This window comes from Egretta garzetta, unplaced genomic scaffold (genome assembly GCF_000687185.1).
Source record: "Egretta garzetta isolate BGI_Z169 unplaced genomic scaffold, ASM68718v1 scaffold792, whole genome shotgun sequence".
NCBI lineage: Eukaryota > Metazoa > Chordata > Aves > Pelecaniformes > Ardeidae > Egretta > Egretta garzetta.
This window is the reverse complement of record NW_009258950.1, coordinates 20,832-35,289: the sequence shown is the minus strand read 5'-3', so window position 1 is coordinate 35,289 and position 14,458 is coordinate 20,832. Positions and strand designations below refer to the sequence as shown.

Sequence of the window (14,458 nt, the reverse complement as noted above, 5' to 3'; positions counted from 1 at the left end):
TAAAGCCACTACTTACACCGGTGCTGGGCTGAGCACAGGTTGGCCAGCAAATCTGCAGCAATGTCATTATGAGTAATACAGAATATAATAACACACAACAGTTTTTACTTGCAGACTCTGGAGAAGCTCAGAACAGTGCTGCCAGTTTTGCAAAATATTATTGCTGTTCCTCTTACTTTTGGGTAGCAATAACAGCTTTTACCAAACACTTTGTAAAAGGGGACAAATTGTCTATCTCGGTATACAGACGCAGAAACAGTCACCATGGGGATACTTGTCACTATACAGACCTCATCACCCATATGAGACTGGAATTCAAATTTCATTGGTGGACAAAAAGCAGTGGGGTACATTTCCATGAATCTCTGCTTGTCACTTCGTGGCTCCAAGCTGTCAACCGCATTTTCAATGATGTCTAAGCCCTCATGCCTGGAAGTTTCAAGGTTATACTCTGCAGAAAGGTATGTTCTTAGGGCTCTGTTCAGACTAGCGTGGTATCCAAGATCACAACACTAAAAACACAATCAAGGTAAAAGAAAATTAAAAAGGAGGAACATCATTCCAATACGCCAAGCCACAAATTATCACTAAAATTTTCTGTCCTGAAGTTCTTCTGTCTTCAAAGTACTTTACAAAATATCTTGTAAATGAAAATACAATACTGGCATCAAGACAGTAAGTATTTAGTATCCTCATTCTATTGCAAAGATTAAAGGACAGTTTTAGAAAAGAGATCAAGTGTACAAGTTTGGTAATATGTCTGCATTTGCTTATCAGATACAGATGTGCAGTTACTGTATTTACATAGGGAAGGTCTGGGACTCCACACGCAAGTGGGCTTTTCAGTATTATTGTCATATGTAAGCTTCAGACCATCTATTTAAAGCCATCCTGCTATAACTCCACCATCTAAGTCAATGCTGGCACCAAACTGAAAATGAAGCAATTCCTGCTCACCATGTCTGTGCCCAAACAAAAGAACCCACAAATGTCTCTTGCATTAGTGACCCACCTAAGATGCTTTTGGATGTAATGAGAATGGTTTAACATCCTTTCCCCTGATGGTAAAATGTGTTTACTGTAAATACCTTATTTCCCATGCTCAGACAGGACCAGCGATGTACATCATGTTACTAAATGCAGAAAGTCATAATTTATATCTTTTTTTCTAGGGGTGAGAATAACACTGAAATGTAATTGAAACCTAATTGGTAGAACATAAAGTTGTGTTTGTTCTTGAATTTTAAACATCCTCGGCTTGCATTATTCATGATCGGTTAATATTTTAGAGGAACAGCTGAATGTATTTTTAAAATGTCACAGCAGTAGCGTACCAAGTGATTGTTTCCTTCATTTTTTCCCCACATCACACAGTAAACAATATCCCCAGCTCCAGCTCAGTGAGCTCCCAGGTAACGGCAGATGTATCGCAAACCTCTCTGTCACCCCCATAGTGGCACATCGGTCTGCTAACAGTCGCGTACAAAGCCATGCTTTTTACTGGAACAGGAGAGATTTGTCCCAGTTAGAGGCCAATGCCTGGCTGGGGCAGTCAGGGAGCACGTTGCTTTAGGGCATCCCTCAGCCCCCAGCCACCCGCCCTGGGTGCCCACCCACAGTTTAAAACCATCCTTCCCTACAGGACTTGCAAATTAAGTGATGCAGTTGGGTAAAGAACCAATTTGAATTCAGTCCACTGTAGACTATGTTTATATGCATACCTCCCTCACAGCTATTACAAAGCCTTAGGGACTTACGGGATCATGTTCCCTTCCCTTTCCTCATACTTATTTGAAAAAGGAGAGAAGAAGAGAGAGAGGGAGACAGACAGACAGACACAGGGATGCACACACCGCACAGGAAAGATTTTTCAACCTGTTTACCATACCTAAACCTATGAGTAGAAGAGAAAGAAACCCCTCACACCATGCCTTAGGTGCACCAATGTCTACCGATCAAACTGCTCTCTGAAATCTGACAACAGAGGGCTGTTTTATTCGTAACTAAACTTCCAGAAAGACTGAGCTTTCAGCCCTGGCGAGTACTCCAGGTAGTTACTGCAGATGGGATGGTGGCTCTCCAAAAACCAGTTGCTGAACCATTTGAAGAAAACGGTAAAAAGATGTCATGTTCAATCAAAGACACATAGGTTAATGTCTCTCTTGAATTTATAGAATGGAAATTTGTGTTACACTTACTAAAACAGCCACTCAACTTTTATACTAAGGCACATCCATATTTCAAAGGCCTCCAGCCTAAAAAATATTGTTTCTAAAAGGAATAGTCTCTTGGTGTTTTTCTCCTGTTCTGTGTCAAATCAGATCTCATATTTAATTCACTGTCTTGGATGAAAAAGACAGACTAAAAGTGCTGATAAGAAAGTGGATCAGGACAGCTGTTTTATTTCATGTGCATTAGTTTCAGAGAGACCTCACAGAAGATTAAACCGAGAGGAAATGAGAAACAAGAGGGCAATGCCAGGTTTAGCATGGCCAACTATCCATGTATTATAAAACTACAGGCATCTAGAGCCTGAATTTTGGCTCTAGAGGATTAATCTGAGTATTAATAGAAAGCTTATTGATTTACCATTAGAGCTTGTGTGGGTTTCTGATGAAGCTTTTTTGCAAGCTGGAATATAAGATTGCAGCCTTTATGCTGTGACCGAACCAAGAAGTTCAGTGTTTAACCCTTCATCTACTCAGTAACTACCACCACAGTCACCTTTTGCAGGTGATGACAGCTGAACAGGGGAACTAATACAGCCTCTCAGCCAAGGAGGAGGATTCTTCGAGTGAAGCAGAATATCCTGCCAGACTAAGGCACTTTCTTGCAATGCCAGTGCAGGCAGAGCAAACAAGAATTAAATCCAGAACCTGAACTAATGCCTTATCACCACTGGCTCTTTGAATGGAATTTAAAATGCCTGAATTTGGAATTTTGCTTCAATGATTTAAGTAAAAATAGAATTTGCATGAGTAAAGTTATTTTTTAAAAGCAAAAATAAACACTTGGACATCACAACTCTTACTTCTGCCAGACCATAGTTCACTTTCTCCAAAATTTGGAGACGAAGATAATTTTAACTGGGGAATGGCTCTGTCAGAATATCAACTCACGGCTACTCAGAAAGAAGAGTACTGTTTTAATCTGCTAGTACTAGTGATGGTTTAGGATGAGAGTTGTCTGTAATGGAGATGGCACTTTGGGTATTTGTTCATTATTAAGACTAAAAACTTAAGGTTCTGCCACTAAACTGCTGCTGCCCCACCACATCCTGCCTGACCACACTTGGAAAAAAAAATGACCAACCTTTCTGGTGTTGCAAAAAAGTACATATGTATGCAGATACACACACACATGCATGAAAAATCTGTAGATTCGTAGAAGGATTTGGAAAGTTCAAGCGAGCAACCACACTGTTAGCCAAAATACATATGAATCCTTGCGGTTCACTAATCAGCACACCAAGGCTACAGCCTGGATGGCTAACGAGATCTGCTATCAATCTATGGGCTAGAGAGATGAGATGTCAGTCGGTGCAGCAAGACATGAAGATGAGAAATGAGAGAATGAAGTCATAGACTATGAGTTTTATTGCATTTCTGGATTCATAAAGACTTTTGGTTGGGCAAAGTGGAGGGAGATGAGTGATGCATTTGGGATATGTGTGAAAAATTAATTTTGTAATTTGCATTTTATTCTTATTTGGAATTAAACCAGAAGCAGTCTCAAGAGCATTTACTGTCTTTATTGCTCCCCAGGGTATATTTAGGCTCGAACAAAACAAACTGCAGTGCTTAGCACAGAGCTTCAACCAGCCAAGCAAGCTGCTCTTCATTTCATTTCAGGAATAATAATAAAATTCTAATGCCAATGGAGAGAGAAATTCATAAAAAAATGCTTTAACCTCTGAATCAGTCACTTTCTAATCATCCTGTTACACAGACATCAACATTCAAATCAAAGGGATCTGGCTGCACATATCATATTTATGAGAGCTTATATAATAAAGATTGTGAGCTGCACACACTCTAGCCTGGTTTTAAACTTGGTCCTATGAATGATTAACAAAGAACCCTTACAGAATAAATGAAGTTCATAATAGCTAAATGTTCCCTAACTTCCTAACCATCCAAAGCATGCTGACTGCAATTAGAGATTCAGAAACTCCACTCTAAGAAAGACCAACACATGAATATTTTATTTATTCTAGCAGCAGAGCTACAGTCAAATTGTTTTGATCACTATTTCCTAAGCACTTACCTTCAGATCATGAGTGCTTTGTAAGTCTGAAAAAAGATCCCTACCTTCCTCTTATACCCAGATAAATCTAATAAACTCAATTACATGGAAATCTTCAAGTAAATGAGCGATAGTATGTGCCATATGGACAGATGTTGGTACTAAAAGATTAGCAAGGGTGTGTGCTCTGTTGTTCCTCCAAAACCCACAATCTTAAAAAAAATAATTTCTACATACTAGATAACCCTTATTTAATTCGGCTAAAAAGCAATCTTGGCTACTTTTTATATAATACAAATAAAGAAAAAAACTAATCATGTCCTCCACTTGAACTAGATCCTACTATATAGTCAGCAGAGAAGAAACATTCAATAGAAAAATCAAATTCCTCTAGCACAATATCCAGAGGACAGAAATATACTGTGCATATCAAATCCTATTTATCCCTCTACTTCTTTGCAGATGCTGGTCCCAACCCTCAGCTCACTAAATGCATCTCACTAAACATCCTGCTAAGACTCCAGCAGTATTTTTATCTTGCTTTTAACACAGGAGCTTAACATGAACAACACACCATTATTTTAAGTCAGAAGCTCTGAGCTTTGTTAATGAAATGAAGGAGTTGAACAGTTCAGACCGAGTTCAGCTGAGGAACTGCAATTTAGGATTTTCCCTAGGAGCCTCACAAATCAAGTTGCAGTGGAATCCAAACGAAAAAATTATGAAATTTTTTGGAAAAAAAAAATAATCCCATAACCCTCCCCAATCTTGTGACAAAAAAATATATTGATCAGGTCACTGCATTCCTTCATATATTTATCCCATTTTTATGAGACATTTTTCAGTAATGTAGGAAAACATTCAGTTTCATTTATGGGCAACACCAACAGCTTGGGGAAATCTAAATCCCTTCCATGTTAACTGGAATTCAGACATAGAGGAGAAGTAATCCCCTTCTGTACAGGCAAAGCGAGAGCTCAGCCAAGCACGGAAAGGCAGGCAGGCAGATGGGGACAAAGTAGAGAGGGCAAAGAATGAGATCACCACCACTGCTCTGAAAACTCTGAATCGTACCATTACATTAATAGATTTACCGAATGAGATAGCGTGGATGGTTGCAACATATGGCCAGTGGGAAGCATGTCTCACATTCCAATGATATAACCGCCAAATCTTGCCAAGACTCTTGCATTTACAAAAAACGTTTCCTTTGTCAAGTAGTAAACATTCTGTCTTGATACCAGTGCTTTCACAGCATATTCTGATTAAATACAAATGTCTGAAAGGCACTTCATTTAAACAAGCTCACAGTTGGATTAAATTGGCTCTGAAACAAATTCTGGTTGCACATGTTTACAGCCTACTCTTACAAAATAGTGATGCAAAGGGCAGCTAGACTTTCCATTTAAATTCCTTAGGGAAGAGTAATTTCTAAAGCCATTTTGCCAAAAGAATGTTATTGTCTACGTCGGTCCATGGCTTGGAAAAAGCCATGCAAAGTAGGCAACGTTTTCCTGCATTACTAAATACTGTAGAATGTGTATTTCTATTAAAAACTAGCAGTTAGAAAGCTCTAGTCTTCGTGGTTGTGTAAACATCTTCTCAAACTAACTTCAAAGAGTGTTGTCTCTGTATATATGTGCAGAGAGAGCTTCACTTGGCTTTTCCTTGCAATTGTTTGTGAAGCTCCAGGCCTGTGGTTCCTCCCCTCAGCTTTCACTGCTATGGCAACCTCTGTGGACATTGATGGAATGGGTAAAAATCAGGTGCATTTTCCAACTTGAGAAAGTTTTGACCAAGTAGAAACATGCCTAGAGACATTCACTGGGAAATGTGAGCTCCGAAAGAGAAGGCAGGAGAGAAGACAAAATCAGCATCTTTCCAACCTCTGAAGGGGTGGGGGTGCTGGGAACAGAGGGAAAGGGACCTTTCCTTCCTTCCGGCAGCCAGGGAGAACTCGTAAAGTTCACATTTATCAGACATGCCCTTACTAGAAGCTAAAAATCCATCATCCTTTAAGCAATATCAGGAAAATCATCCACTGGATAGGGACAACTTCTCACTTGGGTGGTACCCTAGCAGGCACGCTGCTTGTCCTTAGCTTTCTGCCCTGATCATCTATCTATCGGGATCCTGATAAATATTTTCATTGCCTGGGCAAGCCAGGTAAGTGGAGCAGGATGTGCAGGTACATGGGTCTAGATTAGACAGGGACAAGATACAGCAGAATAAACCAGAAGAAATCAGAAGAGAGAACTGACATGCAACAGTGAGTAGGAAAGAGGAAAGAAAGAGATGTTGAGATAGAGGCAGCAAGAAATACTAAAACCACAAAGAAGACACATTGCTATCTCTTATAAGGAAGAAGCAAGAAAAAAAGGAGCAAAACTATTTGGAGAGAAAAGAGTTGAAAGGGAAAAGGAAAAAGTTATAACAAATCGGGCAATATTTTACAGCTTACAGGAAAACAGAAATGTCAAAGAAAACTGACTCTCCATATTTAGAAAACATACAATAAAACACAAATATACAGTTATTCTAGTCCATTCATCTCACGAAGGCATTCTTCCCCTTCTCCACCAAGCTTTGCTTCTCCACACAGTAGAAATGAGAAACCTCTTGTCAAATGCTGCATGAATTTATACCGTATTACAAACCAGAGCTTAGCTGGCTTATCTGTGTGATGAACAGCCCACCAGAAGTGACTACATGTGAATGTTATTTACTATTGTAAACAGCAAATGCACTAGAAAGCATATTCAAAAATCCAGCATTTCATATGGGCCACAGAGGTACCCACTGGCTCACTTAACACTACATTGCTAGCAAATGAATATAATGAATATTCTTGAGCTTGTGCTTGCTGCCTCCAAATTTTCTCTATCAAACATGTGGCCAGTTTATGAAGAGAGTGGGACAGGCTAGAGTGCGGGATCCTCCCTCCGTATCATCAAAATATGTCAATAACAGAGGTGCTGGAGACTAAATGCTAGCACAAGTCAACATCAGTGTATAACCTCATTCTCCTAGGACATTCTCACAGGAATAACTTAATGAAAATGAGTAACAATTCTGTTGACAGCACAGAGTACAGGATTGATTGTGTTGGTTTTTCAAACTACATGAAATAAGAATAAAAAGCAGTGCATATTTGATTCCATGACTAAATGAATGAAACTAAATGATTTTGAAGACATGGAGAAAATGCCTTCTTTTGAGTTAAAATACCATTATTAGATGCCCACTTAAGCTTATCTTGTAAAAAATATTTGTACCCCAGAAATCCTTTTATAGTACAAAATGTAAATGTCTACCTTTTTTGTTATTCCTGTCATATTTTCTCTTGCCATATGGGGAGAAAACATAATGTTCTAACTTTAAAGAAATGGTTCAGCATCTTATTGGCACTTTATTTTGTGAAATATACAGCTGATGGGAAAATCTGCTGCTTATACCATGCAATATTATAAATTCTAAGTGTACTGTAGGCAACCTATATGACTAATGTATTCCCTTTGAAAATGAAAAAAAAAAGGAAAGTATTATTTCTGAACTAAATAAAAATAAAAACCAATGTGCCAATACTTACGTCAATTAAATCCGAAAGGTCATGAATATAATACTTGAAAACAGAAGCATTGGTTGCCTCAAGGGTGAGCAGGTATTCATTACGGGCCTTAATAGATTTCAGCTTGTTTTCGGAATATTTTGCTTGACGCTAGGAAAAAGATTGTATATTAATGTATTTGAATTACTTCATTTTTGGTATGTAGCAAAAATGGTAACAATTCAAGCACACATTCCTATTAACAAGAACGAATCTTAGTTGCCAGACTGTTTATGCATATAACAAATGTAATACAAATTGATAACTTAGTATTTTTTTCAAATGTGATAAACCATATAGAGTAAGAATTATACCGGGAATGAAGTATCCCCTCTCTGAACTGCAATTAAGTCAAGTTATCTATAACCCACTGCTAGTCTATTATGTGTACCTTGTTTAATTTTATTTCCCAGCTGGACTTCTCTGTCTAATGTAATGCTAAAGAATGTCAGAAATGCACTGAATTTACTTCAAATGAAGCTAAATAAAAGGTCTATTTACTTTTTCCTTCATTTTTTCAATCTTTTTCACAGAGCTCCGTCTCTGGTGCCTTTCTTCTAGTCGAATATGAAAAACAGGGTCTCCTGACCTCCCAATCTGTTTTTCTTCTTGTTTCTCTGCCTCCTTCAGTTTGCTTTCTGCACTGATGCTCTCTGCATGATACATGTGGTATGTTTTCATGACCTGCAGAAGACAGAGTCAAAGGTGAGTTAGGACAAAATGAAAAGACAAAGGTATCTACAGAAAAATCACAGGGTCTTGGAGTAAAACTTTCTCTTATAAACATGGAGCTTGGATAAGTTTCTTTGCCAACAGAAACTGAGGATTTCTGGTTGCATTTTTACTTTTTTTTTTATATATCTAAAATTCTAAATGTTCAGAGTGCTTTACCAAGCACTACAAATAAAGAGAAAGGTGATGGAGAACTAGTTGCAATGTAAGTCTGTGAGACAGTCTCTCATCCTGCCTCATTTCTGCTCAGAAGGGCCCTGCATCACTGAAACTTTCTGACGGGCAATGGGGCAGCAAGCTATCAAATATTTCAGTCGGAAGTTGTGTAGAAAATTTTGGGGGGATTTTCTTTTTCATTGCTCTGATAGGAAAGAGCAAAATCCTTCTCGCTAAACTTCAGGATTCCTGTCTTTGAATGAAAACATGAAATAATGAGCAATAAAATTACATTTATGTCAGTGCCCTACCTATCCAACTTCTTCAGCGCTAAGTGAACAGCTCGGGTGCGGACATCGAATGTTTGAAAGCAGAAGGACCCCTTCAGTACTGAGGAAAGGGGAAGGAAGCGGAGGCAAGGGGAAGCTTCTGCCTGGGAGCACATCCCCAGCCAGCTGGACGGCTGTCCGCAGCCTGGAAAGGAGCGGCGGCTCCCAACTGTGCAGCCAGCAGATTGGGTGCAACCTAAAACCAGATGAAAGCTGGAGAAGGAGCCGCCTGATAAAGAAGTTGTGAAGATGCTTTCCCCGTAGCCCCCCAGCTAATAGCATTATCTTCCCCCTACATACACGCTGGCTCTGCAGCCAAGAGAGCTGAGGATGCCAGCCTGCAAATACGTGTTTGCACAGGCAGCAAAGAGGGAGAGGGACTGGTTCAGCCCAGTCCTCCCTTTCTTCTTCCAGCAAGAAAAGCCTCAGCTTGACTGCTGCGTAGTGGGCAGAAAGCAACCACAAACCACGGGCCTCTGCTGGGGAGGGCTGTCTCTGCCCACCTCCAGCACAGAAAGCCTCTTGCTGCCTTCCCCAGTCTTTTTTTATTTTGTTTGTTTGGTTTTTGTTGTTGTTGTTTCAAGCAAGAAAAAAAGCACGAAGGCATCCTGGGGCAGCCAGCGGCCTCCTCTCTTCTTCACAGGGTGCCTGAGCGCTCTCTCCAGCAGATGTTATCTTTGGGCTGAGGCCATGCAAGCCATTCACATCTCCTCCGAAGGACACGGCCAGGGAGGAATCAAATGGGCTGGTCCCCCTCAGCAGAGTTTTGTGTGACCCATGGAGGAGACAGACTAGTCTGGGGAGCTGCCTTGAAATACTCCCTAGGGAAAGGAATACTTTTTGTAACTGAGTAGTTAGGCCAGCCTAAGGAGCACCCACAGAGTGGCAACGCTGGGGACACTAAAGACAGATAGCGCAAGTTCATGGCTTAGTGTGGATCGACACAAACCAGCCGCAGGCCATGTCAGCTCCTGGCTGAACAGACGCCTATTTGAAGTCTTGTGCAACAGAAAGAAAGAAGCTTTTAGAAGAGCTGCAATTTCGTATAACCACGCATTTTATGCATATGTTATACACCATAACTGTGTATGCCGCTATTTAATATCGATGCCATTCTGTTGATACAACTGAAATAATATTGGTATTAAAAATGAAACAGACAACTCTTCACTAACGTCCTGTAGTAAGGTAAAACAGTCGGAGATGCCCATCAAAAAGAGCGGCCTTGTTTTTTATTTTTAAAAATGTAAGTTTACAGCTCTCTGCTGAAAAAAACCCCAAACTGCCCAGAGCAGGGCTTAGCGTTATTGCTGCTGCTGTTATTTTATAGCACAGTCACACTCCCAGGCCCGACTGGAGTGCAGAGGTGCCTGCCCGAGCCCTGCCTACAGCTGCCAGGAACAGCCGCGGCCCCGGCAGCTCAGCGACTACATGGACAAGGCAAAAACCCGAAGATGAAAACAAGCTGAGCTGGGAAGAGAAGGCAAGCCTGCAGAGCTGGGATCTGCACAGTTCCCAGCTTAACCAAATGGCACATTCAGCTCCCTATATCCTGCAATGTTACCACACGCGTTTCTAAAGCTGATGATAATCTGTACCCAGAGATCCTAACTCATATAGCCACATGGAAAGCATTACTGAAAAGAGAAGAAATGCACTTCTTAAAGAAATGATTTATAAAACAAACCTGAGAAGCACAGAAGGTGAAACGGCTCTATTAAAATGATGTGAAAAGGAAATGGAAAACAAGGTTGTGCCCTTCTCTTTTGGCCTTTTTACTCAATTTTTTGAGTGCTTCTTTACAGAAGTCTACAGGTGTTTGCTTTTATTTTTCATCTTTTGTTGTGTGTCAGCTCCAGAGACTTTTAGTTGGTGGGACAAGGCTAACTCACGTGTCTTACCACCTAGGAAAGTTCTTTTATTTTGTACTCTCTCGGTTTTTCTGCCTGCAAAGAAGGAACAATAATAATAATATCTCCGTGTCCTAACAGCACATCTCAAAGCATCTCACTTAAGTGGTGAAGCAAGGATTTGTTCTGCTTGACAAAAGCAGCGAGCACTGAAGTTTTTGAAGCATTTTTTCTGAGTGCTGTGTAGCCCAGTGGATTAGGCATAAACGTCCTTCTGCAGCGGCCGTGACATTTCAGTTTGCCTCCTTGTTGAGTGAAGGAGAACAAGTGCAGCACTACCAGCTCTCATCAAGAGGCTCAGATGCCTCCACACTGACTCCGCTAACCTCACATCACTGAAGAGTACTTCTTCCCCTCACTGCCTGATTACAGCAGATGCTACCCAGTCCACAGCAGCTCACTCTACACCGACTGAAAGCCAAGTTTTGTGCGCGAACGACATGGAACTCGTAATGTCTATGGGGAACCAAAATGTCTACTTGAAATCCATGTTCTCCCCACAAACTCAGCACAAATTCTCGGTAAAAATGATTCCTAAGATAACTAAAACTGAAAAAGAAGCCTCCCCTTTGGCAGTATACTCAGGGCTGGACAACAGCCCTGCCCGAGCCACACTGGTTTAGAAATCAATACAGACTGTGTACAGAGCAGTGATCAGCCTATGCATTTGACTCCTGTCCCGTTTGTTATGTGATAGCACTGCCTATCTCATGCACTAATGACATCATTATTTTGCAGGCCTCTGGGGAAAGCTGACAGCTCCAGCCTTTTCCATGATTTGTCAATGTTTTTTAAGAGCTAATATTGCAGCAGCTAAACTTAACTTGAGAAAGCATTAGATAGACACATATGGAAATAAATGGGAACAAGCTAGGGAGTTAGCTTCCAAGTATTTCAGTTTGCACACTTCCTCAACAAATGAGTTTAGAATTTGCACGCTAAGTTGCATATATGACTCTCTCCCTTAACATTATACCATCTTTTCTCCCCAGAGTTTTTAAAAGACTGTTAGATACTGTAAAAGACAGTAACAGGCTTGCCTACTTCTTGCAAATAGACTTACTGTACAAAGAGTTCTGAGATCCACAGATCTCCAATCTGTGAACATGTCACAGATCCACAGACATGTTATTCAAATAATCAACAAATAATCTGATGAAAAAAGCAATACCGCTTCTCAAATGTCCACCAAACTGTTGAACGATAGACTATCTTGTGAGAGTATCCGTCCCTGAACTGACTTTAATTAGTCCCCAAAGTGCTTATTGATCAGCCATCAAGTATGCACTGAGAAGAGAGAGCAAGGTCGTAATTTTGCAGATGCTGAACTGTCATGATGACACATGCTGCACTTCCCCGCTGTAGTGAACAAGCATTGTTAAATGCCTACGAGTCCCTTTCTGAAATTAAAGAGTGAGTTTATCTCCTATTAATTTAGTAGGTTTGTTCTGGAGCTCCAGTGATGTAAAATACAGATTTCTGTCAGCTAAGTAAGTCAGACTACAAGCAGATGAAAAAGATTATGCTACCCAAACTATGTACTCTCCCACTTGTAGGTGACAGACTGTTCACTTAGTGATATAAACGTCTCGGTTTTGTGTGCCAAGTTTTCAGCATCATTCCTAAGAGCTCAGCAAGTAGGCTTAGGGCAGAAGATAGCACTTATCACAGGGAAGGGCACATTAGAGTAAACCCTTAGATAATTATTTTATTTAAACCCACAATTGTTATCTGGGCAAATCCATCAACAAGACAGTAATTAGTGCTGTACTTCTGTGGGCTACAAGAGAGGAACGTTTTCCCTGTAGCAAGGCTCTGGCTTTCCTTTTCTATGCGCATACTTCTCTTCTAGAAAGCTTCTTAACGCGATGTACAGAATGTTACACAGTTAAAATATATTGGAATTACCATGTGTTACCATGTGCTTTATTTCTGTAATAAAACTGCATAATTAAGAGCTTTTTTCATAGTGTTTCTCAGGAAATAGGCATTTAATAGAACAGTAGGTCATCCCTGTTGCAATTACCGTGTTTGAAATGTTTCAGAATTGTCTCTGCTAAGTTGCGAGTTCTTATCAGAAGGTGGAGTTGCAAGGGATTCAGCAAAATCAGGTTAGCCAGCACTTTCCCCAAGAAACAAGTAAAATCTTATGCCAATTTTATTACATCAGTGGCCTCTAGCAGTTAAGTAGGCTCAGTATTAGCTGTTTCCAGCACCCTGTACACTTCCAAACCAACCTCTAATGTGGTTCCAGGAATTGTCACTGATATATTGCTACCAATATAGAATAACTGATTTCACCTTCTCAGATCTCTGGCATGCTACAGTAAATTGGACTTAACATTTCTATAGAGAATCCAGATTCTGTGTTTTTACAGCAAAGAAAAAAAGAAAATCTGGCAGCAACTACCTTGAGAAATTAAACAGCCAAGAATTTTAAAGAGTAAGATAAAGCAATGGAAAATGCAAGCAGCACAGCAGCCCTGCCTTATTTAATATTAAATTGTTTGCTTTGGACTGTCCCTACTTTTTCATTTTTCTGAAAGCCTTACATTTTTATTGCTTGTGAAAAGTGTGATGCCAATAGGAGTAATTTGGAAAGCCAAGTGGGAAAAATGAAGATGTATTTTTATGATGTGCATCACTTTTCTCCACCATTTGCCCTCATCCTTATTACCAGAACAGCTCTGTATTTTTAGTAAACTTGTCACCTCATTGATCCCTCCAGGACTCCTTTAGAGGTCATTTACGAATATGCCCTCACCCCTAAATAAATGCAGTGGAGACCTCCCTCCGTTGCAAGAAAAGACTCTGCCTACCTTCTGTTTCCTACCATTCCTAATCACTCAGACATTACCGTCATATTCCAGAATTTGATCTGATAATACAAGATATTTTAGCTTTCCAGAGAAATGAAAGAACAGTTTGACTGGGGAGCGCTCTCTGTTGCAAAGATGATCTATTGTAAAATCAATAATGTGTTGCCTTTTAAAATCAACATCTAAGAAGGTTTCTAAATCTCTCAGTTCACAGAAAACACCAACCTTTTTTTCCTGTAATTGTCAGGAAATAACCCCTGTTCTGTGACCCCACACAACTACCTGGGCTCCTCTTTCCCCATCCCTTGCTCTAATCTTTTTTTCCCTATACGCCTTGCTTTTATTTCAACAGCATCTATCCTTACGTAAGACATGGGACTAATTACTAGTATACATTGGCTGAAAGTGTACTATGGAGAGGAGAAAGAGAGGAATGTAGCAGCTGGGATGCTGCAGATCTGAAAATATTTACTGGCTGGCACAGCCAGGGAGAAGCCATGCACAACTAAAAGTACTCGCCACTGAACTTGCAAAGATACAGATTGAAGCTTAGCTATGGATGAAAAGCTGGACATGAGCCGGCAATGTGCACTGGCAGCCCAGAAGGCCAACCATACCCTGGGCTGCATCAAGAGAAGCGTGGCCAGCAGGTCAAGGGAG

General features: G+C 40.3%; 1 protein-coding gene across 1 annotated transcript in view; it reads right to left on the bottom strand.

Moving 5' to 3' along the window:
• SRGAP1 (SLIT-ROBO Rho GTPase activating protein 1) overlaps positions 1–14,458 on the bottom strand; it is a gene marked incomplete at its 5' end in the record, with an annotated part of 73,058 nt that overhangs the window by 42,074 nt on the left and 16,526 nt on the right. The window contains 3 exons of the mRNA XM_009634296.2: positions 291–512; positions 7,835–7,963; positions 8,354–8,536. Coding sequence (XP_009632591.2) covers positions 291–512; positions 7,835–7,963; positions 8,354–8,536 — 534 coding nt within the window. The remainder of the gene's footprint in view (positions 1–290; positions 513–7,834; positions 7,964–8,353; positions 8,537–14,458) is intronic.